General features: G+C 37.8%; 1 protein-coding gene across 1 annotated transcript in view; it reads left to right on the top strand.

Moving 5' to 3' along the window:
* The window catches only part of NALCN (sodium leak channel, non-selective), a 246,892-nt gene that overhangs the window by 199,143 nt on the left and 27,342 nt on the right, over nucleotides 1–20,407 (top strand). The window contains exons 18-26 of the mRNA XM_075090175.1: nucleotides 2,333–2,406; nucleotides 12,406–12,507; nucleotides 12,942–13,011; nucleotides 14,288–14,379; nucleotides 14,542–14,664; nucleotides 16,979–17,035; nucleotides 17,410–17,530; nucleotides 17,632–17,763; nucleotides 19,490–19,657. Of these exons, the coding sequence (XP_074946276.1) occupies nucleotides 2,333–2,406; nucleotides 12,406–12,507; nucleotides 12,942–13,011; nucleotides 14,288–14,379; nucleotides 14,542–14,664; nucleotides 16,979–17,035; nucleotides 17,410–17,530; nucleotides 17,632–17,763; nucleotides 19,490–19,657 (939 nt within the window). The remainder of the gene's footprint in view (nucleotides 1–2,332; nucleotides 2,407–12,405; nucleotides 12,508–12,941; nucleotides 13,012–14,287; nucleotides 14,380–14,541; nucleotides 14,665–16,978; nucleotides 17,036–17,409; nucleotides 17,531–17,631; nucleotides 17,764–19,489; nucleotides 19,658–20,407) is intronic.

Genomic DNA, 20,407 nt, shown 5'->3' with positions numbered 1-20,407 from the left:
GACAATCTGGGTGAACTTCCCTGCTTGGGCCATGCACTTAATGCCGAGGTGTTCTGACACCTGTCTTGAACACCTGATAGAAGTGGTCTGTGCCATATAGGAAGCTGTGGCCAATTTCAAGAAAAACTATTTGGATCAGCTTTTTTCTGAAGTCAGATGAGCAAAAACTAGAAATTTGACAGGAAATTAATGCTTTCCGTGCTCAAAATCTTTTCAATTTCTAAGATGTTAACAAAGAAAGAATTGTTCTTAGAAATAAATGGACATAACACTAAGGTAGCAGGCAGCACCCTTCTTTTTCCCTCGTGTTTGATGTAATTGCAGTTACTCTAAAGCAGTTATTTCTATCAGGATATTAACAACTGAAACAAAAAAGCTGGTTTTCCACCTTCATGATTCCCATAAGTTTGATCATCCTAGCTGAACCCTAAAAAAATTATTAGGTACACCTTGCAAAAGGATAGATACTGAGGTTTGGACGTTTCCGTCCACAATCAGGACGGGGGGAAAAATCAGTTATCTGTGATTCCAGTTACTAGTCACTGACAGTAGAAGAAACGAGGTGTGAAAGAGTTGCCATTGCTTTCACCATTGTCAGTTATATCTAAGTCCGTAATAAGGTACCGTGCTGATAAATCCACTTAACCTGTGCTGAGCTACTGCAAACAAGTTAAAACCTACACAGATATGTTTCAACATATGAAATATTTACCCCTACACAATATTTAATATAATGCTACCTACCATACTGTTACTTTCCGTTTATTTTGATGTTAACCGTATCCAGGAAATGGAACAATTTTTTAGTTTAATATTCAACAAATCTGTTCCTCTTTTTTTAGTCGTACCTGGAATTCCAATACCTTAATTTTCAAACTACATTCCGAAGTGTTGCATGCTTTATTTAAGTTTTCAAGGTGCAGGTTTTTTAAGGAATCCATAGAATTTCAAAATAGTGGTGTTTTCAAGTCATCTATGTTCTTACTTCCACAGGCTGTACAGAGATGGGTTAGGACTTGAGAAAGGTTTAAGGGGCCACACTTGAAAAGGCACGTGTTAGGAAAGAGATTGTAGCTTGCTTTTACAGGTGTGGCTTAAGAAGCAATAGCCATTTTATTAAGGACAGCCAGTATAATTAACAAGTTTTAAGGCATTTTCTAGGCTTCTGTTTTTCTCCAAAGTAAGACATCTTTACTGTGAATCGGAGTCAGTCTGAGTCTTGAGAGAAGTTCTAGCAAAGTTGTTTGAGTGACTCCGCGTTTGAGGTAGTGTTTTAGAAATTTATTGCTTACATCCTTAGGTCAGACGCAGATCAATTAAACAAATCCAATATTTATAATAAATAGTGTTAAAGAAATGTGCTTAAAGATTCCATCTCAGATTGATCTAAAACAGGGCACATATTGCTGGGAGCTGCCAAATCTCTCTCAACCATTTGCTTCAAGATAATGATCTCCAAACAGTTGACAGAGTTAAGTCTTACAAGGTGCCGGAGGCTTTCTGTTCATCAGAAGTGTGATTCCTCAGCTAAATTCTTCGGCTGTGATTTCTTCCTTGATTTGCCGTGTTTGTTACTACTACCTTAGGAATTAAATGCTTGTTTTATCTTGTATCCCAGTCCCTTCTTTTAACGTCCAGGAAGTCCCGTTCACAAGAATATGCCTAAAGCACTGTTCAGGACCAGAGGCAAATACAAGCACATTTTGCTCACCACATTTCTTGCTCTACATCGTGGAGGAAAAAGGAAAAAAGGATAGTGGAGAAGGCAAGGGCAAGAACAGGCAGGCAGCCATGTTTTCAGGAGAAACAGGAGACCTACTTTCATCTTACCTAACTCTAGGCACTAAAGTGAGACATTTAAGAGCTCTTCTGTACAGTCAAGGCATCTCCAGACTATGATGCAGCCTAGTCAAAAACCAAAGTGGTGGAGGAGTGGCAAGGAACAAGACAAAGGTGTGACTTGGCCAACTGGAGAAGAGAAGAAATCTAATAAAGGGAATAATGTTAATGCTAGTCAACAAAACTATTGGCTTCTTTGCACCCAGAACTAGCTAAGGGTTGGTACAGGGAAGCCAAAAGCTGCAAGATAAGGCTAGGATCTTACACATTCCTCAAGGAATTTGCTCTGTGTGACCATTTTGATCTTTTTCACCACCCTTTACCTGGAAAAGAAGACCTGTGCCACAGGCTGTGAAAACAGCTTTATGATAGAGAACATTATGTGTTTAATTTTACACCCACTCAGCATCATAATATTTCATTGTTCTGTCAGATACACATGCTATGATTTATGGTAGTTAAAAAGTGTACTGTCTTTTTCTTAATTTTATAGCTCCGTAAATCTGTTTTCAGCATCAGAGCAAGAAATCTTCTGGAAAAAGAGACAGCAATCAATAAAATACTAAGGTAAGAGTCAGAAGTAATTTGATATTGTTTTGACTGTCATCTGATTTCTCATAACCTTGTTTTTCGTTAATGTTACTATATGTATAATATTTATGATAGTGTATCCTTTTGTAGTTCATCTGTTAGCTTCATTAGCAAAGATAAATTGCTCTTTTCTCTGGATATATTATATGCTTGAACACCAACAAGAGAGAGATTGTTCTTCTTTAGTACGTATTTGAATTCTGTTTCATGCAGAAAGATAATTTTTCAACTCTTCTCACATCTTCCTTCTAAATTAACCAAAAAGAATTCCAGCCTGGTTCTTGCATATATATGCACATAAACATTCACAGGAGTTGCACACTAGAAAGCATAGACTACAGCTAATCATATTCCAAGTAGGAAACGTACAATGAAGAAGACTTCAGACTGTGACTTCTGGAGAAGGTTCTCCTGTATCTTTTAATAATGATCACTCATTTCGGTACTCCATATCAAGTAAGTACTCAGCACTATAAGTAAATAATGCACTCCTAAGTCTCCAAGACCCATATCTAAAGTTATCATATGGGTAACACCATGCTGCAGTGTTTCATGCCACTATTGGTTTTACATTAGAATTACTGTCATTGATATGAGGTGCAACAATTTATAGATCATTCTTTTTTTATATTTACACTCTTACCAAAGCAGGTGCATCTCCAGAATATTGTGAAAGACTGGTCCCAGGTAAATATGCAGTATAAAGAGGAATAACTGGTCTAAGAAGTACAGCTGTGGGATTAGATTAAGTATGGCAGTGTTTAGGAGGAGCGGTGCAGTAGGAATTCAGTGTGATTTCTGAATTGTGAAGTTTCTTGAAAAGTGCCTAGTGATTACGTGCCATTTGAGAAATACAGCTCTTTAGTTCTTTTTAATACTCTGTAAGAATACAGCACGGGAAGACTGCAGAAATTAATGTGCAGCTTTATCTGTCTTTAAACCCATGGTATTTAAAACATGAACAATTACTAACTCAAATGATTACTCTTTGTAAAATATTACTGAGTTGTAACTATAGGACTATAAGTATTCCATTTTAACAAAACTTAGAGCTCTATTTGTAAGCATTTCTTTCAGTTAAGTGAAAGTACCTTGATTTTACAGGCATTACTGTTATGGATAGATAAATACAAATCTCTTTGTCCTAATAAAAAACCTTTTCAAAGAATGGCGTTAGATACAGGCTTCATTACAGTGTTTCAGTAAAACATTTCTAATGAAATTCTATGTTATATCACAACTGTGAAATGTTATTGACACCTCTAGGGTTACACAAATGTCAATTTGTTTGGCATGTTTCTTACACTACACCACAGAGGAAACGTAGACAAAGAGAATACCTTACTGGTTTATACTTTAAAAATTTTAAAACCTGTGACATCTGTAGGGGCTGCATTCTTTCTTACGCAGAAGAAAAAACGAAGTTCTGCAAATTGAAATTCAGACTTCTGATTAATTCTTCCATCAGCACAGAACTTTCTCCTCTTCAGAAGTCTGAACAGAGTGGGAGGAGAAATGAAGCAAACTATTGTTTGGACTTCATTAAGTTCTCAGAGGTACTAGGACAGAATCAGAAATCAATCCTTCCAATTTCAGTCCTACTGACTTCCACTTGGTCCTTCAGAGCACTGCTTCTGCCAGAGTTTTGTATCATGGAGGACTTCTCATCAATTCACCTCTGAATTCCTCTGAAGAAAAATTACAGCAGCAGAAAAAGGACATTTGAATCTATTAATCTACTGCTTTAATTGATCTATTAATTTAATATACATTTATTGTGCTTTCCCGTCTATTTCCTGTGTCATCGTTGATGAACTTTTGAGGAACACAGAGAAGAGGAGGGAACTTCTGTCAAGTGAGCAGAATATGGGATCATTTGTTTTCTAATGCTTTCTAGGGATGCTTTTAAGTCATATACAAAGAGGCAGTCTTTATTCTCCTCCTGAGAAAAGGGACCAAGTACTGTTTATTGTTCCTTGTTACTGCCTCAAAATTGTTAGGTAAGCTCTGAACTGTGACAACTCCAATGCATCTGTTCCAGCATAAGAAAATTGTGTTCATGGTATATCTGGTGGGCATGCTGATAAAGAGCATTTACAATGATGGGCCTGCTGGTCCTGAGCACTGCCAGTGTTTCCATGATGATGCCCGTGTTGATACAGGGGAGTTCTACAAACAGAAAAAGAAGTTATAAGAGAGGATAAAATTTACAGCTGAAACTTTGGATTCAGTTCAAGGAACACAGGAAAACTCAAACTCACAAGACATGAGAGATTGTTTTTCTTATTTTTACTTTAGTTGTAAATGCTGTATACTCCTTAATAAAAGTCGCTGAGTCGCAGCTATTCAGTATCCAACAAAAGAAAAAATGGTGTTTATGCCAAGAACAATAAGACATAATTCGGGATGCCCATTCTGAAAAGATTCCTTTTACTATCTTTTTAATTTTTGTCTACCTGAATTAAGGAGCTTTTATCTAAAGCAACACCTCTACACAGTAAAACTGCCCATGGGCAACTTCAACTTGATCAAATTGCCACACTGAAAAGATAATTTTAAGTCAGTTCTAGCTTAAGTCCACCTCATACCTTTTTCCCCCTACTTTTTAAACCTTGTCAAATTGTATTTTAATTCAATTCTGAATGTTTCAACATAACCACCCATGTAGAAGGAATATGCATTACACACAAGTAGGTACCTGTGTCTCTCCTGTGCCTATTCCTCTGTCCACACCTTGTTTTTCCCTTTATATACTGAACTGCAGCTTGACATCTTCTTCCCCAAGAGGATGGGGGAAGACCCCAGAGACCACCCAGAGAGGCAGTTCATACATTCAATCCTAGGTGTCTCACCTGCTCATCTAATGTTACATTATGCAGCAAAATGTAGGTCTCAGGTCTCTTCATCTTCCTGCAACTTCCTTACTGCACTCCAATGAAACCACCTATTTTCTGGAGATCCTTGCTCGGAAACCAACCTTCACCTTGCCCCCTTGAGGTCTTGGTGCAGTTAGTCCTGGGAACAGAGTCAAGGATGTAGCAACTACTGTCATGGGTACTTTGACCAGCGATTTGCATCACTGCTGTCAGTGTCAGAGCACAGAGAGGCTTAACTCTTCATATAAATCCATTCTGAGGTGGGGACTTCACCCTTCTGAGGAAGATGAAATAACATAAAAGTGAGTTACAGACAGTTAGAATACCTTTTTCAAAACACAATCACATTTAGTAGTGCCTTTGAATAACAAACAGCTCCATTTCTTTCTGAAAATTATGATGCATTTCCTTCAGCAGCAATAACCACAGCTTCTAGCAAATTTCATCACTCCTGCATATCTTCAGTGTTTCCCACTTTTGTCTCGCTCTCTTTTGCTGTGGGCACTGCTTTTTGTCTTGAAAGCAAGTTTTGTGTCTGTGGATGTGGGATCATTCTCTAAGAATGGATGTCCAGTCCTTTCATTACAGCTGATGCTATAGACAAACTGTAAACTGATGCTAGGGGTGTGCAATAGGATGTTCACTGTTCTAGTCAAGATCTGTCTGATGTGTTTACTGGACCTCAGGGAATAACATAGCTCATGCTTAAGTGAAACTTTCAGTTTCATAAACAGCTAATTGAGTGAAGCATGCTTATCTTATGCTTGAAACTGAAACTGCCCTGAGTACATCTTTGGGGAGAAAAAAATTGCTTCAGTTAAGTGTCCAGTTCTACTAATTTGCTAATATGCTAGAAGATAATTCAGACTGTGTTCATACAAGTGTTTCTGCAAAATACACTGGGCTTTTTCTGAATATTAGAATGAGTAAGAAATAAGATTGTGCTTCTAGAAAAGTTACAAAGTTAATCTCTAAATAAATTATCTCTGGACGCTAATACAGTAGTATAATACACCACCTCTCATAAAAGAGTGAGCAGACATTTTCATTAGTTTGTTTATCACAGGAACATAGATGTTTTGGTCGGAAGGGAACTTTGGAGGCCATGTTATCAAACTGCCTGCTTGAAGTAGGGCTATTACTAACCCTGACTCAGATCAGGTTTGCATCTTCCACCTGCCCTGGTTCCAGCACTGCATTACCCTACCCTTGAGAGAGGGTTTTCCTGATGTCCAGTCTGAACCCCGCCAAGCCACAGTTTCTGGGCCATCGCTCACTGCTCTGTCATCTCGCAGTAACAAGAATTCAGCTTCATGCTTTAACCTCTTCTTCACAAAAACAAACAAGCCCAGCTCTCTCAAGTCTTCCTGGAGGTCATGTGTTGTAGGCCACTGACATCTTGTACCTGCTCCTGTGTTTCAGCATCCCTCTTGGAATACTCAGAACTGACCCAGGGGCAGCCTCTCCAGCTCTGAGTAGAGGAAGGATAATAACTTCCCTCTATCTGCTGGCTACACTCCTTCTTAATATAGTAGGCAGTTTGCCTTACTGATGGCAGGAGCACATTCATCCAGTTATCATCCAGGTAACTCCATCCCGTTCAGACCCAGTGCACAGTGTAATTCCCAGATCATTTTCCTCAGCCAGAACTCCACAGCCTGCATGGACACATGGAGCTATTCTGTACCAGGAGTGAAACTTTGCACATTTCCTTGTCTGACTTCCTGAAGCTTTTGCTGACTCAGTCCTCTAATTTATTGGGGTCCTTCTGGTTTAATGCTCTACAATTCAGCATGTCAAACACTGCTCTTCTCTTGTCCACATAGCCAGCTGTTTCATCATGGAAGGCATACCTTTGGTATTTTTTATTAGAAATTGGCCTGCATTAAATAACTGACTTGCATTAGTCAGTTCTAAATCACTAAATCACAACCAGTTTCTCTGTATATAATTGTTTTCTCTCTTAAGAGTGTGATTTCTTTCTTCATAACTGCAAGGCTTTGATACCATGCATTTATCAGAACAAATGTTCCAGTTAAGCTCAAATGATGATTGTTGTCTTCAGGAGCAAAATCCAGACTTAGTCACCACCTACTTAAATCTCCACAAGCATATGACATCATCGGATTTCACCTGCCTCCTGCAAAGACAAACAGAAAGAAATACTGGAATGCACATATCCATTGGTAAGAAGTAGCTCTGTTTTATGGGTTTTGTGCCAAGTGGCCAACATGGTATAGATCATTGTAAAGCTTTGTTATGAAGCAGAGTTAGCGGGCTGTGGAGTCTCCAACACTGCAGGTATTGCAAAGGAAGTTAGACCAACATCAGCCCAGAATAGTGTAGGTATCATTGATCCTGCTTTGAGAGAGGTGATAGACTAGATGGCCCTTTGAGGTTCCTTCTTCTCCACAGATTCTATCAATTCTTTTGTAATCCAAGGAAAATAATTATTATACAAACATCTGGTAGAGGAAAAGCTGAAACAGCAAGGTAAGAATGACAATGAGAATACAAAATGGCTAAAGGAAATAAAGTATGCTACCATAGTTCAATAGACCGAGCAGACACTAAAGAAAGTAAGTGACTATTTGTTTACCTTTAGAGGCATATGGAAGGAAACAAGAAAAAACATGGAAAACAATGAATTATCCAAGTTGCATTAATAATTTATTTTATTTTACTAGACAAATTCAGATTTCTTAAAAAATAGTATATTTTTCCCAAAGAACAGTAGCGTAGATGTGGTGAAAATGTGCATTTTGGTTGCTACTCGAACAGTGCTTTATTGAATTAAATTTATAAAATGAAAGAAAGAAACACAAGAACACCTGTCAGGTGGATTTACCAGCTGTCACGTTTAACCATATTCTCCAAGTTAGATGGAAGTATAATGAGAGCGTAGAAAGATTTAGTAAGAGTAGAGAGTCATAGTGAAAACGGTGCTAAATGATGATGATAACCGAGTGTTTTACTGAAGCATACCACACTGCTAAGACTTCAGTGCGAGCACATTTCAGGGAGAACAAGAACAAAAGTACATAGTAATATATGCAGTTACTACAGAACACATAAATATTCACTCATTAAAATAATACAGAAAAACAACAAATTGGTGTTATACTGGGATGCAAGAAGATGAGTAAACACTTGTTGTGGAAAGGATGCCTCCCTAACAAGAGTGAGCCATATGCATACTGTCTGCAAGAGACCTCATAATTATGAAAGGTACAGTATTTTGAAGTATTGATCAAAGCATTTAACATCTTCCATTAGCTCAAAGAATATACTTGAACACTCTGTTCGCTGCTTATTTTTCAGGGGTTCCAAAGCAAGAAATAGTTTAAAGGACTTCAGAAGTTTAGGCCTCATCATTGTATGCAGGTAATACGAACTATGTAGTATTCCAATATTGTATTGTTCTGTATGGTCTTAACCTCTAGCCTGGCTTTTTGATAACCTACCAAATCACATTTTCTTTTTCAGGATATTTGATTCCATTTGTGCTTTTCAAGGCAAATTTAGAGTGAGTAGTTTGCAGCTGCTGGACTGTGCTTGGAATTTTTGTCTCTTCTCCTTTGTTTCATAACTTCCTCTTTCCTCCACAGTGAACATGAACCTATCTAATATTTCATGGAGGTGGAGGTGCTATGGGAAGTTGGGAAGGACAATTTTAGCTAAAAAAAAAAAAAGGCACTTTGCCTGCATTGTTCAAAGAAAAGTCGAAAGATTCTGACCAGCTACAGTTATGTGTAGATGTATCAAGTCAAGAAAACATTTATTTTGAACTCTGATTTGCAAACCACTAAGTTTTTAAAACTGTGACACAGTGATTGTCCCAGGTGTGGATTAACCTCCAGACTAACATATCTGCCTGTGAGCTAAGTGTTGGAGCTGTCACTGAGTTGATAGAGGTCTAGTCGATACAGGCAGTGGAGCCCAATGAGCTCTTTAGCTGACTGCTTTGTCTTTAGATGGCCACCTTATGATTACTTGAACAGCTTCCAAAAATCATTAATTAAATTAATTGACCAAGTGTTCAATGAAGGTGTCCACATATGGACATCTAGTAACAGTATGAGATGCCAGAGGATGTCCAAGACATCCTCTCGAGGATGGCTGGTGACAGATAAGTTTGTGCAGGGGACCCATACCCCACTGGAGCAGCAGTCGGAAGCAAGACAAAATATTCCAAGCACGACAGGTGGAACTGGCCACCTCTGTACAACCAATTTAATTGAGTCCTACATTTCCACTGATTATGAAGGGAATTCTGGGCACATGGCTCACCTCTAGGCACTAAGAATAAGCACGTAAGTATAGGTGTCTGCAATAAGAAATCAAATCCTATTGTAGATTTTATAATAGACAACTTCACAATTCTGAAAACTTCATGGCTACTGGCCTCTTTTTCAAAAGTCCCCAAAGATCTGCAACTCTAGGTGTCTAAACAGCTGAAAAATATCCAGATCCTGAGTAAAAAAGATAACAAAGTGTGGCTTTTACTAAGAGTTAACACAAGGAAGGTTAAGGCACTAATTCCTGTCAAGTGGAGAATGCCAGGAGAGAGGCTGTCTAAAGTAGCCATGGCCTTTCCAGCACAGCATTTTTTTCTCTGAAAATATCAAAAGTTTCTTTGCAGTTACTCGATAAAGAATTCTGATCTCTGTGCTATACAAGTGGCATTTCATTATTTCTCTGCTGACTTCAGTAGGAGCTGCAGGGTTTTCAGAGTTATTGAAAATAATAAATTACTGTGAAACTTCAAAATAAGTTGCCAGTGTAGCAACATTATTGTTGGATACAGGTTAGGAAGCATTGATTTACCAAGAGGGTGGCCAAACACTGGAAGAGGCTTCCTAGAGAAGTGATTGATGTCCCAGGCCTGTCAGTGTTTGCAAGGCATATGGATAATGCCCTTAACAACATACTTTAACTTCTGGTCAGCCCCAAAGTGGTCAGGCAGTTGGAATAGATGATTGCTCCAGGTCCCTTCCAACTAAAGTAGTCAGTTCTATTCTATTCTCTTCTAAAATGAGGCAATGAAAAGAAATTCTAAATATAGATTTAGGAATCTAACTTAGGAAGAGATCATAGACAATCCTAACACTCTTTCCATAGGTCTTACCCATTATGCATGCCCATTCTGTATAGTATGTGGCTAAGTGTGTTTTGTTATACCATTAATAATCAAATAACCCATCTTTTTTATTATTCAGGTAAAGAATTTTTTGTTTGAACATTTAATCTTGCTTTTTATTATGGACACTAAGAGTTTATGTAACTTGGTATTCAGGTAACCTATGTACAAGGACATGAAAAGTTTATGTGCAAGTCACTTTTTGATGTCAAGAAAATAATTTCTAGCTGTTAAAAGCAGGGGACAATAATTCATATTTACAGGAAAAAAAGATAAATTACCCTCTTTGTCACAGCAAAAAGCCTCTATACAGAAGTCAGACCTCAGAACTTCCTGTTGTCTCTGCTGGGAAAAACCGAATTGTCATTTTAATAAAGTTAGGTAGGATCTATTTTTAGGAAATAATTTTTACCTGGTTTTTTCTTTTTCAAGAAAATTGCACAGGTATTCAAATGATATCTCTGCTGTCTTCTGACAGTATTATGTAGTATCATGATCCATGATATAATGCTTAAAATCCATTGGTATTAAAATGTTCATGATTTGACTAAGATGAGCTTTGTTTTATAAGACATACAGTAATTTTCTGAAATGGCATGATGCTTCAGTTCAGTGTATGTAATATAATGCCTTCTGTAATGAGTGTAGCATAATGTATTCTTCTAGCATGCTGGTATGATTGGCAGTGATGACACTGACAAGCATTCTAAGCTTCTCATTTTTGTTCCAGATCCCATTTTGGATCCCCTTCTATCATTTATGTGTTTAAAATCAAAAGAATGAGAAACAGTGGAGAAGAGTGAAAAAGAAAAGTCATAGTGGGGAAAGAACATGCCTGGGACTCCTTTTGCCATCAAGCGTGATCATCCCATGGTGTCAAGGACAGCATTTATCCAAGCCTCACAGTCCACTGGTGAATAGAGTGGTCCCTCCAATAGCATGTAGTTTTTGTCATGTTTTCAAAAAAAATGGAGGTTCAATTCATTAAAAAGTATGAAATATTACCAGCTGGGTCCTGTGTGAGTTTCTCTTAATGACTATATAGCACAAAAGGAGGAGTAAGCCATGCACTGTGTAAACTTAAAATTGCAGCATTCCTGGAAAGTTAAAATATGTTTCCAAAGTTGGCCAAAGTCCCATTTCTCAGCAATCAGAGGAGTTGTGTCACCGCTCTTTTAGTGGAAACCTCTCTTTTTCTTAAGCAAATCCATTTCATTGTAGCCAGTAAAATAAAGATATGCGTGCTCCATTTCACCATAGCACACTTACTAACCAGCCATCTGAATGAAATACTCACTTCTGCCAAAATAATGTAAAATATGTTTGCCAAAATTCAGGAAAAGCAAAATGAAACAAATGAGCAAATAAGTGAAAAAACGCACACAACAAAATGCTGCAAGTTCAGTGCATTCCCGGAGAGCAGGCATTTCATATTGCAGGATATCAGCAATGTGCAGCTTTTCATTTCAGACCACATATGGTCTTATGCAGAAGAACACTCCAAGATATGCTGTAAGTCTTGAGCGTGTACATAAATATTTTGCCACACACAGCCCTGAAAGGGAGCTGCCCTAAAATAATAGCTGTACTGGTACTGTTCCCTTCTTTATTGCTGAGAAGCTGGTTTTACTGACGATTAGTGCTTTGCTTGACCCTTTTCACAGTTAGTAATGTCTTGAGGGACCACAAATTTTACAGCAAACTGAAAAAAACTTCAAAGATGGGCCTTGATAAGGCATGGAGAAGGTTCATCAGATGACCAGTTATGTTGCAGAGTAGGGACCATTGCCTTGGAAATACCATGTTTTAATGGAAAGTCCATTGCTGTTTTGTTGTTTTTGTCTGTTAAGCTGTGCACTTGCTTCCCAGAAAGCCAAGCTGACTTGTCTGAATGTACTACCTCGGAAATTATAATTTATACTGAAAACTCTCTGTCATCATCATTGTATTTCTTTGTAGGGCCTGTACAAGGCAGCGCATGCTGAGTGGGTCCTTTGAGGGGCAGCCTGCAAAGGAAAGGTCAATACTTAGTGTCCAGCATCATATACGACAAGAACGCAGGTAAAACAGACAGAAAGGATGGTTTAAAGTATTTTTAAAATAAAGGTGATGAAAGGAATTAAATTTGAGCAATACCTAACGTGAAAAACTGAAATGACTTGCTTGTAAAAAGAACTGAATTCTACATTCTTCATTGTAACCATAATGAAATTCATTGTACTGTATAAATGGAAAAAATGCCTTTTTATTTCAAATGTCATTTCCTTCGCCAACTGCAAAGCTATCAATTTAAAGATCAGAAGGAAAGAAATTGGCTTATGTTAGACCGGATTGAAAACAATTGAAGAACATACAAGCTTCTGATGTTAGCGAGAGAAAAATGATAAGAATTTGAGATATTGGGTAGCTGGAGAGCAGTGCTTTATAACGGCCATCCTATAAAGGTCAAAATTTCATCTTGAGATGTATCGTTAAATTGATTATGATTGTTTCAGGTCACTGAGGCATGGTTCCAACAGCCAGCGAATCAGCAGAGGAAAATCTCTTGAAACATTGACTCAAGATGTAAGTCCTCATAGAAATGATGGTTTTGATTTGAGAATATAAGAAATAAGAATATGTACTACATAATAAATTCTTGTGTAAGACTAATGGCTATCTATGATCTTGTTTACAATTTGTCATTTGAAATTTTGAAAGGAAATCATAAAACAAATACTGTAATTGCATTAGAATTATCCTCAGAAGAATTGGCATGGTTATTTCAGTGATAGACTTACTGGTTTTGAAACACTTGCTGAGATAGATTCACTGAAGCTGTAGACACTATATTAGGAACTCAACAATTGCTACCCAGGACACCTTAAAAAGCCTTACTCTGGAATTACACAAATCACTCAGGCTAGCAAAACAGCACTTCAAAATTTCCAGTAGAGGTTTAACAATATTTTTCAAACACGAGAACTGTCAGACAAAAGGACAAAGCCTAAAAGGGAGAACAGTAATCACAGATTTCACTGTGATATACTTAATGCAGTTAAGTGCATTTTCACTTCTGCAAATTCATGATATTTTCAGATCTCTGCGACTATGAACATTCAAGGGGCGATATTAGTCCCTCCATTTCCAAACTATGATAGACATTTATTAGATATGCTTCATATTTAAAAACAATTGCAGAAGAAGAAATTAATGAATTTTTCTGCACAGTGGTAGAAAGAAATCATAGATTACTAGTCTTTTAAAGTAAATGTGGCTTTGCTTGTGCCCAATAGTAAAGGTAACACCCAGCATTACCCCTCCAGGAGTGCTCCAAAGACTCACTTAACTCTGAATAGTACGTAATACTGATTGTACCCTCCACTGGATGAGCTCAGGCAACCATCCTACCTCCCTCTCCCCTCTCCTGGCGCTCTGCAGTCACTACCTGTGTGTTCTGCACAACTTGCTGCCTGGCAGCACATGCAGCAGGCTTGAGGAGCTGGAAGGATGCCTAAAGTCTTTTCTTTCCCAATCTTTGCCCTTAGTAACTTTGATGGTATTCATTCCAGTTCACAGAGATCAGCTGAGCTTACAAGACCTTTGCTCTTAAAGTTAAAAGTTGCATTGGATGGGACTTCACGCATGAAATTAAAACTGAAATTAACCTTGATGAAAATAAGCAGCCTTGTGCTGTAGATAGAAAATACTGTACAATATGCTTGACTGAGTTAATGTGCAGTGCATTTGGAAATAAAGATTTTTCATTTGAATCTTCTTATGTAACGTGTCGTATCTTGCTTTCATCTGAAACATTAAAAAACAACGCACAGACCTCATTTAAAAGTTGTTTTGCTTCTAGCACTCGAACACAGTGAGATACAGAAATGCACAGAGAGAAGACAGTGAGATAAAGATGATCCAAGAAAAAAAAGAACAAGCTGAAATGAAAAGGTATTTAAAAATCAAAAGTCTGAGCGCACACTTTTCTGTACTAAGTATTCTCTGTATGAAATGAAAAGTATTGAGAGTCATGATGAAAAAAGAAAGTGTCAGGGATATTCTTGACAGGTATAATGCATGTCACTTAATAATTTACATTCTGTCTTTCAAAAGGAAAGTCCAGGAAGAGGAGCTTCGAGAGAATCATCCATATTTTGATAAACCACTTTTCATAGTTGGTCGTGAGCACAGATTCAGGAATTTCTGCCGGGTGGTGGTACGAGCTCGCTTTAATGCGTAAGTTTATTCCATATCACCAGTTGGTTCCAACAAGTGTTTACTTTCTTGTCCTCAGAAATCTAGGTCTAACTTTTATTTTGAGAGGAAAACTGTGTTTAATGTCACCACACAAGCTGGCAGTCAGTTGCCTATGGCATAGTCCTGCTGTTAGAAGAAAGGAAGCAATAAAATGCTGTGTAAGGGCAGACATGTTTGAGTAGTCTGTAATGCTGACACGGGACAAGGCTGTGGGGAAACTGCAGGCGTGAACTGAGAGGGAAGGGGTTTATATCCCCATTTTTAGACCTTGGCGAATCAGCTTGCTGTTCCCTTCCTGCTCCTGATCATAAGGCAGGAAGTCTTTATACACCAACAGTTACTCAAATAATAGAAAAAAGTGAAGAGAAATTAATCCCACCTATGCTCACCTGAAGACTCCTTAGCCAGTAACTAGAGACCCAGAATGGGATGGGAAGGTGTTCAGCTGTGAGAAATAAAAGGAGAAAAGCTGAGACCAGGTGAAAACCAGGAAGACTCAGTAACTAAACTATAGGTGTATGTGAGTGTGGCAGATAGAGATCTGTGTACAAGCAGCTTGATATGAAACCATCTTATAGCCCTTCTTTTAAATCTCTGTCTATGGCTGGCACCCTAATTTTGGAGGGTTAATGCATGTCACCTTGCAAACTGACAGTGTAAGACAGAAAATAGCTCAAGGCTATGAGCTTGGCACTTGGAAGACCTGGTTTCAGCACCTGCTTTACTATCGATTTTCTCTGTGCCCTTCAATAAATTACTTCTAGGTAAAGCAACAGGAAGGTTACATACTCAGTTTCACCATACCCATATTTAAGTGTTCTGCCACCTATGCAGAAGCATGTCCTTGAGTTACATGCCTACTTTTCTATGCAACTGCTAACTTGATTACAGTTCACTGGTCCGTGAAGCAGTTGCAAATTAAAACAGCAAAACCAAACACAGAAACATGCATTCCAATCCACTTGTCAAATACATGACAGTGCTTCTTAGCATTGCGGAGTGCCCAAGGATAACAGGATATTATCAACAGTTTAATTGAAATGTTTGCAATTATAAGGGTAAACTGATTTTGTTAAACAGTCATTTTTTTTCATTTATTTAAATCCTACCTACTTGATTCATTGTCCCACCCCACTTGCCAGGTAAGATATTTTAGATATCTTTTTCAAACTGGTAGGATACATATTTTCTTCCGGTAAAAGAGGCTGAGGAATGCCACCTTATACAACGCAGGGAAGAGCTATGAGCTTAAGAAGACAGAAGAGTCAGTGGGTTCAGTGGGAAGGCAAAAAAACCCAGTATTCTCTATACTGACTGGTGTAAGTGGGTGAACCTGGCCTGTGGAAGATGCCTCTTGTTCTCCTTGTGTGCATTCTTGCATTCTTGTAATTCACAACCATGAAATCTCTTCTGGTGGTAATGCCTCAAGTCAGGTCAGTCCATTTTTCACTTTAAGCTCAGCGAGGAAGTGATGGCAATTTCACATCCCAAAGACTAGAGTCCTCACATGGGATATAGGATACCTCAGTGCAGATCCTGTCTCAGCATGATTTGCTACAAAGATTCGAAAGTAAAAAATGCCCCTAACCACTGGGGCAGGGGAGGCTTCTTGGATAGGATTCTTGTAGCTTCTCCTGCTGAACCCATTCTGCTTTGTAGAAAAAGGCTGGAGCAAGAACTTAACTCATGTCACCTAGATATGTGCTTATTACTTCTAGAGTGGTTCTCAGTCTCTCTGGCTGCCTAATGGGTGTTTGGATACGGTAGATGAAGCACAGCAATTTCACAGGAAAATTCAGATATGGAGAATCTAGAAAAATTAATCAGAAAATGGTTGAAGAAATAATAAAAGAAATAGGCCTTCTGGAAGGACTTCTTTTTTTTATGTGTCAGCTGAGGATATGTTCCAAGAGGTTCTGAAGTAAAAGAAAAGAACTCCTGAGGAAGCACTTTGGAACACAAAATTCAGTAGCAGGTTATCCACGCCCCCATCCCCAAGCAAAGTACAAAACTAAGTCCTTGCTTACAAAAGCAAGACCTAAAACCTGAGCTGTTTAAAGAATCATTAGAGGAATTACAGGCAGGCCATGAATTAAAGTGATACTAGCTGTGTTGGTAATATGACTAAAATTGCATAGAGTTAAATGAAACTTATACAGATATTTAAAATTAAGCCAAGATAACATGTAGCCTTGATTTTGAATATAAATTACTTTGAGGTGATGGATGCATGGTGTAATTATAATGCTGACTAAAATAAAATGTAAATGACTGTTTTTTCTTCTTTTTATAGTTCTAAAACAGATCCTGTTACTGGAGCTGTGAAAAATACCAAATACCATCAGCTTTAGTAAGCACTGCAAAAGTATCTTTGCTTGGTCTCATAAGCCTGCAGTATAAGTGTGTGAGCGCACACATGCATGTGTGTGTGTATGTGTGCATGCACATGTGTATTTCTTTCTTTTCCCAAAAAAAGTTTTTCCTTTCCATGGAGTGGCTAGGGGAGGAGGATGAATAGGAAGAGGATTTTTTTATCAGACTTTCTTCTTCACTTGCACGTACTTCCCTAGTTTTACTATGCACTTCTGAAATATTGAAATCTTTGACACTCCTCAGCTTAATTTATTTTTCAGAGGAAAGCATTTAACTGTGATGTAGACACAATACAAGTGACATAGCACTCTTGGCACTTGTGTAATGTTTATCCTTACATATTGTTCACAGTGACTTGCTGGGTTTGGTTACTTACCTGGACTGGGTCATGATCATTGTCACTATATGCTCCTGCATCTCCATGATGTTTGAATCCCCCTTTAGAAGAGTTATGCATGCTCCAACACTCCAGGTACTGTCACTGAATCATTTTACATTTAATGAGGCACAGTCACCTTGTTTTTCTCCACTGCCTATTCCTAAATTATGACTGTTCTCTGCTTTGATTTTCAGATTGCTGAATATGTTTTTGTAATATTCATGAGCATTGAGCTTAATCTGAAGATTATGGCAGATGGCTTGTTTTTTACACCAACAGCAGTCATTAGGGACTTTGGAGGAGTTATGGACATATTTATATATCTTGTAAGTTTTTATATTTATGGGAGGTTTCTGTAGCATTCTTAATTTTTATATCTTTGAGTACATAAATGTTTGGTAATGTGCAAATGCAGTAGTGTAATTTGTGTACAAACACTACTGGTTTAACGTGCAGTCTTGTCAGTTGTGTGTACAAATACATGTTTAGATATCTAAAAATACATTGATATGTGATAAGCACCTGGCAATTTAGCATTAATTATTTATTTGTTGATATGTTTTAAGTATCAGGCCTGATTTCATTCCAAAGTAAGCTCGAGATCTCTGACCTTGCTTCAGCATTTTTATGCAGGAGAAACTTTATCTATTTCTTAGCCATTCATTGCTTCCTTCCCTCTCAGCAGTTCTCCTGCTTTATAGAAGGTGTTTCAAAAGCATTTGACAGAAGGACACATCCTTCTTGCTGGTGTTGCTATAGCAGAAACATGTCAAAGCAGCATCTTTCTATATTCCATAGCTATCAGTAGTAGTTCTCAGGAAAAAAAAATTTCAGCTCTTTTCTTTGTCCCCTGGAAATTTCTTGCATTCCATTCAAATAAAAGAGAAGGGGGTCCATTTCCCTTTCATGTATGACAATAAACACCACAGAATGTGTCAAAAATAGTACTTGGTATAATACAGTATGAAATATTTTCTAACTGAAGAAATTACTAAGCAGAATGGCTTTTATGGATTTAGATTAAATCTTTCAAAGATTAATCCACCAGACAGATGTGCTGCATAAAATTTGTCATGATCAATTTGTATCAAAGATTCCATTGTTAGCATAAATAAAAATATGCATACTTATACAAAACTCCTACTGCAGTGTGCATAATCAGTATGTGCATTAGTTTCTTGAAATCCCTCTGGATCCCTCTGCTTGTCTGAAGAAAGATTTAGGTGGTGTAGCTTGGCTATTCCAAATTTTGGTCTTAAAAGAATATGACAGACAGTCAAAAGCATTGGCAAATCTTTTTGTTTTGGTGGGGCAGCTGTCTTTTACCACTGTTGTTTTTAACAAATTATATTATGTTTTAAATCATACTGGTGATACCAGGTTGATCCTCCATTGTTTGTGCACTTACATCTTTGTAACACTCTCACCTCTGTCCCCCTGTAATAACACTGGTTTTTTATAAAGTAGTTTTAAAAAATAAGAAGTATTTACCAGACTTTAGAATCAATAACAATCTGTCAGAGATTGTTCAGACTACAAGACACAACTATGCTGCTTGAAAACACTTCTGAATGCATAATATTTGTGTGATAAAACTACTTACGCCTTTGACAAAGTGATAGGAAAGACTGGCGATGAAACTGTTAACAGACCTTCCAGGTGAGCATATCCCAGTTTCAGGATAGAATCTCCGTTTCAAATGAGAAGGGGGGGAGAGACGATGCTGCCTGCTCCAAGAATATAGTTCATGTCCCTGCTCTGAATCAGCCCATTTGATTTCTTCTGTTGGAACTGTTCCATCTGCTAAAAAGAACAAAATAGATTTTCAGTCAAAGGGGGAGACAGAGGCTCAAGCTGATGCCCATTAGTTAGGACGATCAGCCAGGGCACAGGAGATCCAAGTCCTTTTTCTAAATTAGGCTTTTTTTGCCTTGATCTTCCCTTCAATTTTAAGAAAGAGAAGTGTTTATTGATCTTCTTTGCTGTGTCTATCTCAAGTAAGACATTGTAAGCCTAATCCTTCTTTGCCTTTTTCTGCTCTGTCTCCTCAAGGTAAGTTTGATATTCCTGTGCTGGATGCCTCAGAACGTCCCTGCCAAATCAGGAGCTCAGCTCTTGATGGTACTCCGCTGTCTCCGACCTCTTCGAATTTTCAAACTGGTCCCTCAGATGAGGAAAGTGGTGCGAGAGCTGTTTAGTGGCTTTAAGGAAATCTTTTTGGTATGTGCCAATTATTTTGTTCTTGTTAAAACGAAGATACGGAGGAGTAACAAGATACCATTTTCCTATCAGGTTTATGTTTTCTAATCGTTTACTCCATTGTTGTCTGTTTGCTTTTTATTGTAGCTACCACTGCAGATGACCACAGAACAGGTTAAAAACGAGGAATATGAGTAACTCATTTAGATTTATACTGAATAAAGCTGCTATACAAATTCTTTTATAAATTATATTATTTGTTCCATATATAGTTGGCCATAATTACATAGGAGGATGACTAAAACAAGATCTGCCCCTTATTCACAGTTCTAGTTGGGGAAGGCAGATGAGAAATAGGGTATGGGAGCTCTGCAAGAACAAAAGTAAACCTGGTTTCCGAGCTGAAGGTCTCTACCTCCAAGTTTTCTGAGAGGCAACCAGAGACAATGCAGCTGTTCATCACAGATCTGGATCTCATTGTTATATCATTGTTATTATTATGATCATGATTTATTAATAATAATTATTATAATAATAATAGTGTCTGTGATTGCTTGATCAGAACTTAATTTATTGTCTTGGGACCCAGGTTCCCCTAAGTGATATGTGCCAGCCTAAACAACAGACATTTTATTCCTGAACAGAATACTGTATTACGTCAGGCTCTTATAAAAAGCTAAGATAAAAAATATTTGCAGACAGTAATAGAACAAGAACAAAAAGTATAAAGCTAGCTAGCTAGCATGTCATAGATACTGCATCTTACTAAAG

Source organism: Phalacrocorax aristotelis, chromosome 1 (assembly GCF_949628215.1).
Source record: "Phalacrocorax aristotelis chromosome 1, bGulAri2.1, whole genome shotgun sequence".
Lineage (NCBI taxonomy): Eukaryota > Metazoa > Chordata > Aves > Suliformes > Phalacrocoracidae > Phalacrocorax > Phalacrocorax aristotelis.
Note: the sequence above shows the minus strand (reverse complement) of the source record. Positions and strands in the feature narration are given on the sequence as shown.